The sequence below is a fragment of the Misgurnus anguillicaudatus genome, chromosome 9 (assembly GCF_027580225.2).
Source record: "Misgurnus anguillicaudatus chromosome 9, ASM2758022v2, whole genome shotgun sequence".
Taxonomy (NCBI): Eukaryota; Metazoa; Chordata; class Actinopteri; order Cypriniformes; family Cobitidae; genus Misgurnus; species Misgurnus anguillicaudatus.
Genome location: NC_073345.2, coordinates 1,441,328 through 1,459,434, shown reverse-complemented (window position 1 = coordinate 1,459,434; position 18,107 = coordinate 1,441,328). Strand labels below are relative to the sequence as shown.

The following is an 18,107-nucleotide window of genomic DNA, read 5'->3' as shown; positions in this document are numbered from 1 at the left end:
TCGGACAGAGCGCAGCTCTCTGCACGTTCACGAGAGACTTGCCAAGATGCAGCGCAACGGGTTATATTTTAAACAAAAGGTATAGTTTGCCTCAGCTTGCATGAAACACTTAAAACTGAACAAATACGTAAGGATTATTAATTTAGTTTATGTTTAGACTTTGGACAGATGCGAGAGGGCGTGCACGTGAGACAGAGAGAAGCGCAGCTGCTTATGACGCACCGGTTTTATTTCAGATAATAGGAGTCCAAGACGCGCGCATTAAGTCTATCTGCGTTCAAGAAGGAATTCTCTCTCTACAAGCTCTCTCGCGTAAAGTAAAGCCCACAAACCCCCATGCGAGGAAAAGCATGCAATTTGCCTGTTAATGTGAAACTATAATAAAAATAATAATAATAATAATAATGGCATATAACTTTTGGTCTTAAAAAAAATCCATTTAAAAATCGAGAATCGAATTGAATCGTGACAGCAGAACCGGAAAAATTTAATCGAATCGAGGATTTGGAGAATCGTGACACCCCTATAAACGATTAATCGATATTCGGTTAATTTTCAATAAGAATAAAATCGATAAAACTTAACAATTGTAGAAAAAGCAAGCACGTGTGTGCGGCACCTGCGCAAAGCACATACAGCCGGTGAAGCTCGATGCCAAACACACACCTGGGCTTTTTCACATCATGCGAGACGAGACTGGCTGCTGTAACGCAACGAAATGTCATTCGTTGATCTGATACGGTCCGATAAATAAAATGCAAATACAGTTAGGATACTGAAAGCAAAGACCCTCTTCAGGGAAGCCTGCATGATTACAATGGCAACGCTGCTATACACGGGGAATGAGACCAGCTGCTGTTTTTAATGAACAGATTAAAATGTAATCTTAAATTCTGTCAAAAAACTAAAAATGTAAACTGCAAGTGACTGTTCTTACACTTTTCTAATGGAAGGTTGAAATCTTTATAATATTACCATCTTTGCTGAAAGTACGCTGCAGGTCTAAGCTGAGGTGACAATGGGAAAAGCGCCCTTCGTGTGCTTCTTGCAAACAATTACAACAAGCGGTGTATCAACAGCTCGTAAAGCGAGGTGAACAACTAAAAAAAACACTTGATGATAATGAAACTTTTATTTTGTCATGAATGCACAGACTTTCATCGGACTGTGCAGAGTGCCCATATGAGGCGGAGTTATACTGTGTCTATTAGTCATTATATTTCATTACGAGATTAAATTGATGATTTTATTAAAATACCAATTACAATGACTCATTTTACAATTTCACTAGCATGTTATTTAGACAAAATAAAACCTTTTAATTTGCCTGAGGAACCTGGTGTTTTACGCAAACTTTTATGTCATTGTCTATATAAGCCACAAGTCATTGATATGGGAAATTGCATAAATTGACATCCCTAGTGACAATGATCTCTCTGTCACTCATATTAGAGAGAGGTTTCTGTCATTCACCAGCAGATGTTGAAAAGGGACAACTGGACTAACCGGAGGGGTTAAAAAACAAAAGGGTTTGGTGATAGATAGGGTTGTGACGATACAATCGACGATTGTCAGACATTTCCTTGCACTAGAGAGGTTGTTAGGGTTAAAACCAGCAAGTGTGTTGTTCTCGCTTCCTGACACGCAGAAGATTTTAGAGCGCCTGGGCTTTAATGACGCGCTCGGATTAATGGCATCAGTTTTGCTTCTTTTTTGTCCACCATCAAGTGACTTATTTATTTATTTGTTCATTTTTGACTTATTCATCATGAGCAAACTACTGCCCCGACCCTGATACTATCGTGTACAAGCGATCTCACAGGCTGACGATAGGACGATCTTAAAATGGGGCATATCGCCCAACACTAGTGATAGACACATTCCTTTAAAATCCCTTTTAAGTCTAATGTTACAAAACATTTCTTACAGTATGTAAACAAATGGCAGGAACTTTTCTGTCTACTTACATCCACTCTGAAGTCCTCCAAGCGTTTAAACTTGCGTAAATGCTCCTGAAGCTTGGGGTCAATTTCCATGTTCTTTATCTTTGAGTATTTAAGAAACGCCCAAAATTTTTCAAGTCCATACAGCTGGCCTGTCAGGATAGAGTCAAGTAAAATAAGTTAAGGGCTTTTCACACCTAAAATAGATAATCCAGGTTTCAGAAAGACCCAGGGGTGGTCCACCATATGCCATCTTGGAAAACTCAGATTTCACGTGCTGAAACATTCAGAAAAATCCTTCCCAAAAAGAAGTACAAATGCTTACTTCAACGATAAACACGATCACATCAATCTGATCAATCTTGGTGATGTCAGTGACCTAACCAATGTTATTATGGACTATTTCACATCCAAAGAAGAAGAATCAGATGATGGAGAAGTTACTGAAGGGGAGGAGGCTGACAAAAGTAGGCTAGTCATGATATTGTTGTGCTCATACTGTGACAAGCTGCTTGTTTATTGTGCTTTATTTTCATTGTCTTTCTTTAAAACAGTTTTCCTCAAAATTCTGTTACTAAACTTCCCTTAAACCCAGCTTTCGTATGGTATAAAAATCTACAATTGGTAAAATTTCACTTTGTGATGGGTTTTCCCAGAGTGCATTACATATCTGTTAAATGTGTACCAAATACGAGTTTATGTAAGTTTCTGTTTTAAAAGACAGACCTGCTTCATAGTCTTTAAGGGTCTCTTCTTGAAAGTCTTTGAATATGTCTGGTCTGAACTTCCTTTCAAGCCCATAGCTATAAAATCGGAAGAGGCACTCCAGACCATACCTGAAAATCACAAAAGTTCAATTAGTAGTATTATTATGGATCACGGTTAAATAAATTACAACAATTGTTTTTAAAACTAAGGAGAAAATGTTGAAATTGAGATACATCATCTGAAAGCTAAATCTAAATATGGAGAAACAAAATTCTTAGCAAGTCCTTAGCAGCACAGATTACTTGTGAGAAATTCATTTTTGATTTGTAAACACACGATAGGAAATAAACAAAATCTCTTTAATTTATCTTTATCTACTATATCTTTAAAGATTTTTGACATACATTTTTATTTTGACCCATACAGAGTATTTTGGGCTATTGCTACAAATATACCTGTGCTACTTATGACTGGTTTTATGGTCCAGGGTCACATATGATACTTATCTTTTATTATTAATGTAATTAATAATATGGTCAATGTTATATGCATTAACTCATTCATCTGTCACCCAACCTAAATCACGTTACAACAGCCTAAACAAAATCTTCATTACGCCATAGGGCTGGGTTTCGATTCAAATTTCAAGAATCAATTTGATTCCGATTCTCAAGATCTTGAATCGATTATCATTGTTCAATTCGATCCGATTCTATCCGATCTTCGAGATTTAGATAAGTGTTTTTAAAAAAAGCTCGAAATGGTGCCAGATGGGGTGGGCGGAATGACCAAAAACTATTCCATGAGTCATTTTATTTCACGGTAACGGCATATTTCATGGTATACATGTTTTTCAGTTTATATTGTTTTTGGATTATAAAAATGTGCAGTTATTTGCCAGTTTTAAAATATGGACAATTTAAAGTAAATAATGTTAAAGTGAAAATGCCCAGAGGATAACAACAGATTAAGTCTTGATAGACAGAATCTTGTTTTTAATTGAGTTATTAATTTTATAGACTATTGAAGCTATAGTTGTATTTATGAATACATTACATTAAAAATAGGCAGTATGTAAAATGAACAGGTATAAATATATGCAAAAACCTACAGACAGGATAAATACCTGTATATGAGAGACGGAGCTTTAGATATAGATATTATGACGGGTGCTATGATGTAATGTCTGTTTTAAGGTCTTGACGCTCTTTACTTTCTATTAGACATTAACATTTGCGTCTCTTTCTCGTCTTTCTAATCAAAGATGTTTGTACTATAAGCAAATTAGGTGTCAAACTACATCGCTCCAGCAGCGCACGTGTCACTGATATAAACGCGCATTTTGTCTTAGCTTGCTTAAAGTTCAGAAAACTTTACAACTATTAGCATTATGTGTAAGAAGAACTCTTTATTTGGCGACCCGTTGCACGCGCCTCAAGAAACCTCTGCCTGTCAGAGACCGGCTGCATGAGCACAGAGGGAGAGGGAGAGATAGAGAGAAAGAGTTTCGCTGGAGACCCGCGGTAGATTCACTGCATGGCGCTTATTATAAAAATTACACAAATAACTCGTTCATTTGTTATGAGTGGATTGTTTTACATATAGATCGCAGCTTTGAGCGTTTCTAGAGTTTTCAAAACAACCGCTTCCTTAACGTTACTGACTGCTATGTTCATTGTTTTAATGTCACGCGCATGCAAGTTTAAGTTATTAATTATTAAATCGATCCTCTGAGTTACGGATCGATCTTTAGAAATTAACATGAAAATAGATTTTTTCAACAAAGCCCTATTACGCCAGTGTCAAACAGGACCAACCATGACGAGTTTCTCAAATAAAGCACATACTGAACAAAACTCGTACCTGTATCCCTCCTTTCCATCCTCCACCACAAGCTGTCTGAATTCTTCATACATCTTTCTGTTGAAGTGATCTCTCAAGAAGAACGACCAGAAGCGAAACAGCGTGTTCATTTCCTGAGACTGGCCAATACCCAGCCGTTTTCGTTCTGCAGAAAATAGACGTCATTATCAGGATGGTTCGATTGTTACTGATAACTTGTTGCGCCAAGACATCAGACAGAATCAAAGTTTTCTGGTACTCACCATTGAGGCAGCGTCTCCGGTACTTATGGTAAACGTGTTGCGTGAATCCGTTCTCCTTGAGTAACTCGTGTGAGGGGTGCTGAAATTTGGGCAGAGACTGGGGAGTGCAGCCATAAGCACCCACTGCTGGAGTGCCTTCAGATGGACTAGCATTTGAACTGACAGAAAAACAAATGGCAAAAATCCCCTTCGAGTCAAATTAAAGAGTCAACTTGTAATAGGAAGTGATAGATATGAAATTTATACTACTTTGCATTTGATTACTGTTATTGGCTGATACCAGAATAAGCCATCCTATGATTGTGATGAGAACATTAAACAATGGATGCAGAGTGACTCAAACCAGAATTGAAACTGGATGGACTAATGATGATGTTTTTATATACACTTTAATTCTTCACACCTGACAGAGGCCGTTCGCGAGCGATGCTCTCTGGAGTCCATTACCCAGCCAACATGGCACTCCATAGGTGGATTGGAGCTGTGTCGTGTCTTTCGTTTGCGGGGTGTCTGAGAAAGGACAAAAAAATTATAATTTAAACTCGAAAGGTCCAAATCACAGCCCAGTTTACACCCCGTTTAATGAAATATCACGTAATCGAAATTTTCCTAAATAAACATTAAATACAGCAGAAAAGTGTTTTTTTTTATTCAAATGTCTGAGCAGCAAAATCATTCACACATACTTTGGCATCTAGTGGTCGCCCTTCTTTAACCACAGGGTAGAAACGGGGTGTCTGTGTGGGGTCCTTTAGCCGTGGGGTACGAGGCGTTCGAGGTGTGCGGGCACTGCGGTAGTTAGGAGAGTCAGGCACTGTAGTTGGAAGAGAGCGGGCAATTGTAGATGGTTCTGGAGCACCAAACAGTTTGTTGGCCAGGGCATCCGTGGGGACTATATGAGAAAATGCATTTATTAAATTTGAAGATGCGTATTATTTAGTTTTCTTGGGAGCCACCAACGATCATGAAGATGAGTATATAAGCTAGATTAGAAGTTACATTTAGAAAAAAAAATATTGGGTTTTGATGAAGAAAGGTGCACACATTATATCTCACTTAAAAAAAACATGGTTTTTCACAGGTTAATAAGAAATTACATCTTGCATAAATGAAACATACTTTTAGGACCATTGTATAAATCACCATAAGCTTAATGCTGTATAACGGAGGATGTTTTTGTTTTTAAACGACTAATCCTCACAAAATTAACAGTTTAAAAAAAAGAGAAATCTCACTCTGCTGAGGCCTTGGTGGTCCTGGAGGAACTTCCTGGTTGGGGTCAACAGGCGGTTCAGGGGTTAAGCAGTCAAACTGCTCTCGGCTGATCAAATGCACTTTCTTAAAGTTCTCCACTTCTTGCTGTTTTGACAAACCAGTTACAATAAACAAGTTGAAAGCATGTCAAGTATTGCACCTTATCATAGCAAGAAAAAATATTAACCAACAACTTTCAGAAGTGACAAAAATCCAGGCAACAAATACTCAACGAGACAAAGTAAATGTAATAAACATCTTAGCTATATATTGGATACCGTACCTCTGTGCCAAAAAGAACCATGATGCCCAAACCAGTCTGTCGATCGAACAGGGTGAGCCTAACGTAGTCAGGGTTTATTTAATGACATGGCACTAACACTGCTGGACTTACTGGATGCGGCACGTGAACGCCACACAAATAACAATACAAAAGCAACAATAACCCCTGTGCTACAAGACCATTCTGTCCTGTCATATCCAGCAGCACTAGGCTAGGCTAAAAACACTGGCTGTGCGAAGAAAAAGCAGCACACAGAAATGGACATGAACCTAGAAACTGTCAGAAAAGCTCAGGTTTTGCTTTCTCTTGCTCATTGGCAGTGCCAACTAAACTTGAATATTCCAGTATGATTTTCACCAAAAGTTAAATAGACAAATCATTATCATTTCTGAATGTAATTAGGGATGCAACGATTACAGATTTTGATGGTACAGTTATAGTCTGATAAATAATCACGGTTGTACGGTTATTACAGTTATTATGGATTCATTTATTTTACAACATTAATGTATTAAATCACATGAACACATTTTTAAACAATTGCTAAATTCTTTTGTATTTTCAGTTTGTGTGGTTTTTTCTACAATTCTTGGATAAATTATAATAATAATAATCTAGCTGGTTTTTTACTTAAAAATGAATACAGGTTTCAAAAGGCACCTATACTGTTAATGAACTTTTGAAAAAATTTAATTTTACATTTGGACTGAATAAATAAATACGTCTATTATTCTGATTTGTTTGAAGTATTAGTAAAAATTATAAGAGCCTCTCAAAAGAAATAATAACCAGGTGTAGCTTTACATTACACAAAAATCAAATATAAATATCAGGGCTGGCAGCATTAACGTGCTAACTCATGCTATTAATTCATTAATCATAAACGCGTTAAAATAATTCAGTTTTAAAATATGGGAGAGTTAAAGCTAGTGTTAAAGTAAAAATGCAAAGAAGATAACAACAAATTATGTCTTATTGAGTTATTAATTTGATAGACCATTGAAGCTATAGTATGCATTCATTGGATTTTGCGTTAAGTGGTTCATGTAGGTTGTCTACAAATCGGAATGTTGATGGTTCAATCACCAGCTCCACCTGACCAAGTGTTGAGATGTCCTTGAGCAAGACACCTCTTATAGACCCCTTCAAGGTTTGTAAACATTGAATGACTATCGGGTGCGCGCGCAGCATGGGGTCAAACTGTTCATACCATCCAGGCTTTATAATTTAATCTCACAGGGCTGAAAAATGATGACTTACCTCAAATGAAGTGAGCACTACAAACACAAGCTTCTTTGATATTTGCATTGTCCCAGTCTGCACGTTAATTGCTTGCAGACGCAGATGTTGTATTTTTTTGTTTTTGAGATTCTGCATGGATCGCGAAAACTTAACGGAAGACCTGGTGCGATTTTCACAGCCCACGACATTAGGTATTTTTTACGATACCGAATAATACGCAACTCAATCTGCTGTAATTACTTTTCTGACCCCGACATGCACAGTGAGCACGCGTCACTGATACAAATGCAAGTTTTGTCTTAGCTTGCTTAAAGTTCAGAAACTTTACAACTATTAACATTGTGTGAGCTTTCTTAATTTGGCGATGCAGCCGCTTGCGCAGACCTATATGGTCCATATTATTTGTGCATGGGCACAAAGAGACAGCGCGAGCAAGTGAGAGAAAGACCCACGGTGTATTCACTAGTGCTTATTAGGAAATTACACAAATAGCGTCAAAAAATAATCTACTCATAACAAATGAACATGTTTCTCCATCACTCTCAGTCTAACAGTCTGTGCAGAGTTAGCCACACCCCCTTATTTACATTCCACGGTATAGAGACAGAGCGCAGAGCGTCACAACCTGAAAACCACGCCCACCGGGGGGGAAAGCAATCCAACAGTCTCCATTGACTTTGTATTGCGGGGGGCCGCCTCCTTGTCATTTCTGGCTTATAACAAGGGGCTGAGTGATGCCTAGGAGCTGCTTTGGGACGGTATGTGCAGCTGGCAGGCCAAAGAACACAGAGGTACGTTTTTATAAGCTGTCGAGCCGTAAAACCCGGTCTTTAAGGAGAATAAAGTGGATCGCCGACTACGTTTCTCCCTAGTGGACGCAGTTTTACTAATAGGAGTACTATGAAAAGTTGCCTGTTTCCATTTCTGTGTCTAAACGCTCGTTTTTTGAAGGCGACAGCTTATAAAAAAATATTTATTTATTTTTTTGGCGTGTTAGATGTACACCTTGTCACACAGAAGCTTTTAGGTATTATTCTGTTTTTAAGTTTAATCTGTAAATATTAAACCCCAAAAAACGAGCGTTTAAAGACACAAAAATGGACACAGGCAACTTTTCATAGTACTTCTATTAGTAGAACTGCGTCCACCAGGGAGAAACGCAGTCGGCGATCCACCCCACTCTCCCCAAAGGCTGGGCTCCACGGCTCGACAGCCCACAAAAACCCACTTCTGGGCTCTTTGGCTTGCTAGCTGTACACACTGTCACACAGCAGCCCCCAGGCACCACTCAGTTCCCTGCCACAAGCCAGAAATGACAAGGAGGCGGCCCCTCGCAACACACAGTCAATGGAGACGGCCGGACCGAATTCCCCCCCGGTGGGCGTGGTTTTCAAATTTGCATAACTGCGCTCTGTCTCTATAGACAGAACAGAAAAATCTGTTACGTCTGCCATTTTATTAAGCGGTAACGGAATATACTGTCATACTGCTCAGCCCTAGCTGACATGATCATCATTAACTCACGTAGTCAAATAATTTTATTGTTGTCTTGCAAAAGCCACGTCTCAGGTCAATCACCAATTGTCCTGTTAGTTTCTTTCCAAAAATTAAGCACATATTTAGCTATAGATTTTGGGATATTTCTGATGTTTCCCATTTCCCAAATCCACGCAGTCACATCCAGGTTATCATATAAAACAAATTGAATACTTATAAATTGACACTTATATAAAAGCTAATTTACGAGACCTTTAATGCCTTTCAGAAAAGTTTCTTCTTTAAATATAAATACACATACAATATATCAAATGAAATAACAGACCCCCTGCTTTCAAACAAAATAATAAAAAGCAAAATCATCCTATCTTCATTTGTCCTTTTTTAACCACCTCTCAAATATGGGTAGGGTTTCTTCAAAAACACAAAATTGAGCAAAAAACTGAGATAACAGCATTTTCTTTGATAATACCATTCGCAACGAACTGAAAAACATCTAGCATGATTCAAAGTCTACTTATGGCTCCATGTGCCAGAAAACAATTAAAATGCATCAATAACATGTTGACAAACCAGACAGCAAGATCAGAATTATATTACTCACCTTAATTGTGGCATATTCAGGTTCATACGTGTCATCCCACAGATCTTGTTCGTAGTAGCAAAGTCCATCATTAATGATTTTGGCCAGTTCGTTGGTTAGTTTAGAGCGTGAGGTGTGCTGTCCTGTGCGGTCTCCTCCTGGATGTTTACGCAGGTAAGGTGGTGTCTGAGTAACTATTAAAATCTTGTTGACATCTCGGTCATCGATTTCGCAGTCCGAATCCTCATCTGACCAGTCAGTAAAAGTGTTGCGTCGCCCATCAATCTGCTCCATTTCTTCATCAAACATGAAGTCCAGCTCCTCTGGTTCATCCTGGTCCTCACCTACAGCTGAACCAGACTGTACTGGTGTACGCACTTCCTCTGCTTTCTGCAACGGTTCATCAATGTATCGTCACTCTGATCATTGACACATTTCTCAAACATCAAAGCAGGACTTTTATAATCAATAATAATTAGATCATTTTCACTAGCATTATTTGGCATTTAAAGTAGTGATTGACCAAATTATGGGCTAAATTCTGTATAGTTATTACTTTCCAAGTAAAATAATGATACTTTTTTATAAATATTAAAATATTTCAAGTGAAACACTTTGTCGACTTTATGTATGCATTATTTTAGAATGTTCTCATATGTACACAACACAATTGAATGAATATTACATTGACAAGCACACACCCTTTTATAAGAACGTTACACTGATAAACACAAATTAAAATTATATTTTGCTTATAAGAAAAAAATAAGAGCCCATTTTTGGACCATTGGGATAGGGATAGTGTGTCAAAATGAAACTTTGCTGTTAAAGTAACTTTACACTCGGGTCATCCGGGATAAAATTGACAAAATTGACCAGAATGGTTTTAGCTGAAACTATGGTCCTTGGTGATTCACAAAATTCAATTCCACACCTGATGTAACTTTGAATTGGGGCTGCAACAAATGATCAACAAAATTCAATTCAATTCAATTCAATTTTATTTATATAGCGCTTTTCACAATTTGGTAATTGTATCAAAGCAGCTTTACATAATAGATTGATAATAAATTGATAATAATCTATTATGAAAACATCCGTCAACAAATGTAATCGATTAGTTGGTCCGACACATCACTTGCCCACCACAGCACTGTTGTTGTGCGCTTCGGCGGACAGTTAAAGTCAGCATCTGCTTCATACAGCATGAGCAACAGCACAAAGTCACATGATGAGAGTAAAATGAAGCGATGACTGACAGGATGATGGAGGAGGCAAAAAACAAAGGGAAAAATTCAGGGTAGGGGTGCACCGAAATTTCGGCCGCCGAAAATTTCTGCCGAAAATTGTATTATCGGTTTCGGGCCGAAAAAAAATCCAGCCGAAAATGTTAACCGAAAATGAATGTCAACCGCGCCCCTCCCATCTGTGCGCTAGCGCTTGGGTTTCACTCACGGCAAACAGTCGTCACACACCTCTCCCCTTCGAGCTCAAGCAGGTTTTCACTCACGGTCGAGCTGTTTGTACGCGTCTGCAAAGATTAAGCATGTCTTGATGTGTAAACTTTAGAGTTGCGCTATATGTGCCTCATACTGTAATCCATTAACATACATTTGGCAATAAAGCAACGAAACACAACGTAACGTTTTTATGTGGAGCGACTGTTGCGCTGTTTGGGATTCACCCTCGGTCTCAGTGTGTGTGCGCGTTTAAGTGCCCTCAGTAGTGCACATACGAGAGAAACGCGTTTAAAAAAAACAAACAAGCAAACATAAAATCTCTGTTATTGACAGGGCACATATAAACAAAATTATCTCCACAGTATCCTTTTTCTAATAAAAACATTTGTTTATGTCTTAAGTGTATATATAGATTACAGTCAGATTAACCTACTTAAGTCTGTGTCATTAATGTTAATCAAACAACCCATGACAAAGAGACAAATAGCTCTAAAAAATAATCATATATTTCATTTATTGTGTTATGATTCATTTAATTTGATTTCTGTACCTAATGCTAATTTCAGACCTTATTAATGTACAACTTTGTTCTTTTTTATAAATGTATGCAATTTCTTTGTTTATTAGATTTTTCCCAACTGCTTTTTGCTGATTTTGTTATTGCTGGAGATTTTAATATTCATATAGACAATGCAGAAAACAATACTGCAATTAAACTGGTAAATGTTTTAAACACTTTTGATCTGACCCAGCAAGTGCAAGGTCCTACACACAATAGGGGACACACTCTTGATCTGCTCATTAGCAAGGGTCTAAACATTTCATCCACTGTAATCAAGGATTAAGCGCTATCTGACCATTTCTGTGTTTACTTTGATTTATTGATCCGTCCTGCCACTGATGCTAGATCTGTCTATGTCAAAAAAAGGTTCATAAATGAGAACACCAGTGAGGTATTTATGAATGCTATATCAATGTTGCCAAACATATCGGCAGACTCTGTTGATGTTCTCCTTGAAAACTTTAACATAAAAGTTAATGATGCCATTGATGGTATAGCTCCAGTAAAGGTCAGGGTGATCACTGGCAGACGTAAAGCACCCTGGAGAAACACAACAGCAGTACAGCGCATGAAAAGAACATGCAGAAAGGCTGAACGTATGTGGCGGAAAACAAAACTTGAAGTACATTATAGCATCTATAAGGACAGTCTTTGTGCTTTCAATGTAGAACTAGGCACAGCTAGACAGACCTTCTTTTCAAACAACAACATAAACAACACTAGCACTCTTTTTGCTACTGTAGAGAGACTAACAAACACCCCAAATCAAGTTCCTAGTGAAATGCTCTCTGACAACAAATGCAATGAGTTTGCAACCTTTTTCTCTGAGAAGATCAGTAATATCAGATTGACGATCAATGTGGCCTCATATTGTACTGTGGTCAGTCAGATATCATTGCAACAACCTCAGAAATTAGTCATTCTCTCAGAATTTGACATCATTTATATAAAAACCTTGGAAGAAAAAGTACAACATCTTAAAGCATCAACTTGCAGCCTTGACACACTCCCCACATCTTTTCTCAAAAAGGTACTTAACTGCTTAGAAACTGACCTCTTAAAAATAGTAAATACCTCTCTGATCACAGGCACTTTTCCAGAGTCATTAAAATGGCAGTTGTTAAGCCTCTCCTAAAAAAGACTAACCTAGACAAAACCATACTTGGCAACTACAGATCAATCTCAAATCTTCCGTTTATAGGAAAGATCATTGAAAAGGTTGTTTTCAATCAGCTGAACAATTTCTTAAACTCAAATGGCTATCTGGACAATTTTCAATCTGGTTTCCGTCAGCATCACAGCACAGAGACAGTGCTCATAAAGATAATAAATGATATTCGATTAAACTCTGATTCAGGTAAAATATCAGTGCTGGTGCTACTAGATCTTAGTGCTGCCTTTGACACAGTAGATCACACCATACTCTTACATAGACTGGAAAACTGGGTAGGGCTCTCTGGGATGGTCCTCAAATGGTTTAAATCATACCTACAAGGAAGAGGTTACTATGTGAACATAGGTAACCATACCTACAAGGAAGAGGTTACTATGTGAACATAGGTAACCATAAATCTGAGTGGACACCCATGACATGTGGAGTCCCGCAGGGTTCAATTCTTGCACCGCTTCTGTTTAATTTGCATATGCTCCCACTTGGTCAAATAATGAAATAGAACCAAATTGCTTACCACAGCTATGCAGATGACACCCAGATATACTTAGCCCTGTCACCCAATGACTACAGCCCCATTGACTCTCTATGTAAATGCATTGATGAAATTAACTGTTGGATGCATCAAAACTTCCTCCAGTTAAACAAAGACAAAACTGAAGTCATTGTATTTGGAAATAAAGATGAAACTCTCGAGGTTAACACATACCTTGATTCTAGGGGTCTAAAGACACAAAATAAATCTTGGTGTAATTTTAGAGTCTGACCTTAATTTCAGTAGTCACGTGAAAGCGATAAGCAAATCAGCTTACTACCATCTCAGAAATATTGCCAGAATTAGATGTTTTGTCTCAAGACGGGACTTAGAGAAACTTGTTCATGCTTTCATCACAAGCAGGGTGGATTACTGCAATGGACTTTTTACTGGGATCCCCAAAAAGACCATTAGACAGCTGCAGCTAATACAAAACACTGCTGCCAGAATTCTGACAAGAACCAAAGAATCTGAGCACATTACTCCAATCCTCAGGTCCTTAGACTGGCTTCCTGTTACATTTAGAATAGATTTTAAAGTATTGTTACTCATTTATAAATCACTTCATGGCTTAGGACCCAAATACATGACAGATATGCTAACTGAATATAAACCTAAAAGATTACTCAGATCATTAGGATCCGGTCAGTTAGAAATACCAAGCGTTTACTCAAAACAAGGTGCGTCAGCATTTAGATCACTGTAATGTGATCCGAACTGTGAGTTTTTTTAATCCGTCACACACCCCTAGTAAAGTTAGTACACAGTGATAGCAATGAATGCAATTGTACTAATTATTGGCATAATAATTTCTTTCTGTGTTTCGGTTTTTCGGCCTTGGTTTCCTTTTTTCAGTTTTGGCCAAGAATTTTCATTTCGGTGCATCCCTAATTCAGGGGTCTTATTTCTTTTACAATGCAAGTGGGGCGGCAGTGTTTTTTTTCCTTTTTGAGATGGCACCACAAGCAATCACTCGGTGACAGAGTGCAGGGATCGAGAGGGTACGTAAGGCTGTATAATCATGCAAAGGTAAGGGGTTGCTAAATCAGTGGTGGTTTTAAAGGCCAGGAGCAGAGCTTTAAATTTGATGCAAGCTGCTATAAGGAGCCAGTGTAACTTGACAAAGAGCAAGAAACCGTTGGATCATCAGGTTGGAATGACAGGTGAAGATGCGTGTCATTCGCATAGCAGTGGTAGGAAAAGCCATGTTTTCGACTGACAGAGCCCAGGGATGTCATGTATATTAAAAAGAGCAGTGGTCCAAGCACGGAGCCTTGAGGCACCCCAGTATTGAGCAGTTGGGGTTCAGAGGCATCACCTCTCCAGGATACCCTGAATGACCTACCTGAGAGGTACGACTTGAACTATAGAAGTGCTGTGTCCAAGATGCCCATAGCCATGAGGGTCGAAAGGAGGATGTGGTGATTGACCATGTCAAAAGTGGCTGATAGATCCAGTAAGATCAGCACAGATGATTTGGAGCCTCAGTGGAGTGACCACTTTTGAAACCAGACTGATTGCTATCAAGGAGGTCATTTTGTGTGAAGAAAGAGGAGAGCTGGTTGAACAGCACGTGTTCAAGAGTCTTGGCAATGAAGGGAAGAAGAGAAAAGGGTCTGTAGTTCTCTAGAATAGCAGGATTGAGGGTGGGTTTCTTCAGCAACGGGGTTATCCAGGCCTTTTTAACTCTTTCACCGCCAGCATTTTTCATGATTTTCACAAAAGTTTAATGCCTTCCAGAAAATGCTCCTTTTTAAATATATAAACCTACAATATATGATTTAAAAGAACAGATCCTCTGCTTTCAAACAAAAAAACTTTTTCATCCTACCTGTGTTCTGTTTTTATTACCTCTCAAATATGGGTAGGTTTCATCAAAAACACCAAATTTTGAGCAAAAAGCTGAGATAATTCCATTTTTGTTAAGGACTTTTGATAGAGATCAGATGCAGAGCGATCTTTAAAACATACACGGACATAAAGCTGTTTGCCCTAGGGCAATACTTCCAGGTTTTATAAGTTGAGGAATAATCGAGCAGGGATAACTGATGGAGAGATGGCCTGAAGGAGATGGGTGGGTATGGGATCTAGCGGGCAGGTAGTCGGATGGTTAGAAGCAAATACCTTGAAAACATCCACTTCAGATAGGAGAGAGAAGGAGGGAAGCAAAATCATCAGCCGTTAAGTCAGATGAAGGTGGGGGGCAGGTGGACAAACAAGAGTAGAGAAGGTCTTGAAGAGAGTGCGAGAGTCAGGTGAGTTGTTGATCTTTAGTACTATTCGGACGAGATTAGTTTTACATAGGGAGGTGGGGTAAAGCAATTTTTATCAGAGCTTCTCAGTGATTTTAGTCCAGTCTGAATGCTCCATGTCAGTAATCATTACGGACAATGTCAGTAAAGACTACGGTGACTTTTACCTTCTGTAAAAAGGTCCGGAGAAATTACCTCAGGTAATACTAATCCAGTGCGAATAGACCAGCTGTAAATATACACGTAAATTGCATCATTTCCTTTTAATTTGCTGGTTTCTTTTAAAAATAGAAGCGCTTAAAGAAGCATTTACTTGCATTCTAGGTGGAAAAACAAGTCCGTGGCAAGTCAGTTTCTGAATAACACAACAGAAACTTTAAAAAAAGTCAAATTTATTTCTCAGAGGCACGGAACTGTTTCTGAAACTGATGTTCTCCCCAAACTGAAATTAAACACAGTGTTTCGCGTTTTCCTTGCCTGTTGCATGTTGTTTGCACATCTGATATCAGGAAGCAAGGAAATGTGCATGTGAAGACATGAGGTGACGCGCTGTGCAAACGAGTTACCCCTCCCACTTCTGAATGTTTTACTGAGATTTTTAATCCCGTCCGAATTGACCATTAATATTACAGACGTTCTGTGGTAAAATAACATTACGCCATCTACCCATGTAAAACTAATCCCGTCCAAATAGGGCTTTTGAATGATAGTATTGGGACTTAACAGAGGAGACATCTGTGGAGGAGGAGGCAAGAAGAGACTGATAGAGACAGAGGTCAGCAGGATCTTTCGATGTGTGCCACTTCCTTTCTGCAGCCCTGATTCTGGAGCAATGCTCACAGAGAACCTCAGATCGGGCTTGGGCCAGTCCAGATATCAGAGTGCATAAACTGTCTAGCCAGGATGTAATCATTAATGCGTTTAGCATTAGACTGAGGACGCTCCAGGCCAGTCCTAACAGTGCGACGCCTCTTCACATCCCCATCAAACAGCGTAGACAACATATCGATCTCATCTATCGGACATTGCATTTTCATGTCGAAGGTTTATTATTTGCATGCGTTATCGACAGTTTAAACTTGAATTTTACTTGAAGCTGCTCTTGTCCGCGTACACCCTACGCGGGCGCACACAGACATCCTGTCATTCAGCGCACGAGTACAGAGTAAAGATCTCTCTCACGTCTTAAAGCTACAGTAACCAGGGCCCAGATGTGTTTAGGCTGTTTTGCAGTGGAATATTGCTAAATAGTGTGAAGCAATGGTCTACTTTATTAAGACCTTAATATTTTGTCGCTTCGTCAGGATTGCATTCATGTTGCCTGTATCTGCTTTTTTTGACTCTCAAAGTGATGGTGGCCATGGACTTGCATTTTATGAACCATCAAGGACCCTGTTTTCAGCATAAAATCTTTTTTACTGTATTGCTAAAGAAATAGCATCTCCTACATCTTGGATGGCCTGGTGATGAGCAAAATTAACAGCAAACTTTTATTACTTTATTGTTTCCCTTTAGGCCACTTTTCCACCTATTTTTCAGAACCATAAAAACAAACCTTCCTGCAAAAAACATTTTACTTCAAATATGACTATTTAAGTCTTCTTTTGGGTAATTTTAATTAAAGGATATTTTAAAAGAGTTTGCTTCTGTGAAGATATCGTATATGAAGTTAACCACCCATTTCTTACCTTGGGTCGAGCTGGTGAAGGTCGTGGCCTTTTCTTTACTTCAATCCATGACTCTGAGTCTAGATCAGGTAGACTAGCCGACAGGCCCTTAGGCATGGTCTTTAGATTGCTGACATCCTCTGACTTGGAGTGCAGGGGTGTGGATGCTCTCGGAGAACCTGTACAGTTTATGCATTTAATTAGATATGTCGCACATCCTGAAAAAACATTGACACATTGGTCCTGAATAATTTCATGCAAAATCAGACCTGTGTGGTCGTCCACAACATTCCTGGGAATAAACTCTGGGCAGTTGATGAACTGAGAAAAATCTGTCTGAGAATAATCTGGCAAAGCAAGCCCAGGTAGGGGCCATTTTTCAGGGGTTTCTATGCGACGAATTTTCATATCTATGATCTCCACTTCCTTACTGTCCTTCAGGGCCTGAACAGAAGTCAAATATCAAGAAAGTTTCAATAATGAGTTATCATATAATACAACCGTGAAATGAAAACGTTTTGAGAAGAACAAAACTGGTGAAAAGCCGACCTCCAAAATAAGGCTGACATCTGTTGTAAGAGCTTGGACACGGTGAAAACTCGCGATCAGAGCAACAGGCAAGAAGCCCTCTTGATCCATCTTTCTGCGCAGGAAGAAATCCCTCTCCAGGTTGTCAATACTAAAGTAGTATTCTCTGCAGAAATAAACTTTCATCTTAGCATTGTAGGATATTCTGTTATACATTTTTTTCAATGCACTACATATAATAATGGCCTACTACAGATTATAAAAATAACAGTTCAACCAGAAAGAATAACACCAAGACCATATTTGACATGCATAAC

At 38.7% G+C, this 18,107-nt stretch overlaps 1 protein-coding gene across 2 annotated transcripts in view; it reads right to left on the bottom strand.

The window, feature by feature from the left end:
• Positions 1-18,107, bottom strand: part of larp1 (La ribonucleoprotein 1, translational regulator) — a 63,712-nt gene that overhangs the window by 3,335 nt on the left and 42,270 nt on the right. The window contains exons 8-18 of one of the 2 annotated variants that reach the window (XM_055179670.2): positions 17,812-17,956; positions 17,532-17,706; positions 17,284-17,441; positions 9,637-10,005; positions 5,992-6,115; positions 5,443-5,648; positions 5,160-5,266; positions 4,757-4,914; positions 4,515-4,659; positions 2,670-2,779; positions 1,968-2,095 (exon numbers count right to left, since the gene is read on the bottom strand). In XM_055179670.2, the coding sequence (XP_055035645.1) occupies positions 1,968-2,095; positions 2,670-2,779; positions 4,515-4,659; positions 4,757-4,914; positions 5,160-5,266; positions 5,443-5,648; positions 5,992-6,115; positions 9,637-10,005; positions 17,284-17,441; positions 17,532-17,706; positions 17,812-17,956 (1,825 nt within the window). Of the gene's footprint in view, positions 1-1,967; positions 2,096-2,669; positions 2,780-4,514; positions 4,660-4,756; positions 4,915-5,159; positions 5,267-5,442; positions 5,649-5,991; positions 6,116-9,636; positions 10,006-17,283; positions 17,707-17,811; positions 17,957-18,107 lie in introns of both variants that reach the window. The other variant, XM_073871014.1, reaches the window with a different exon arrangement.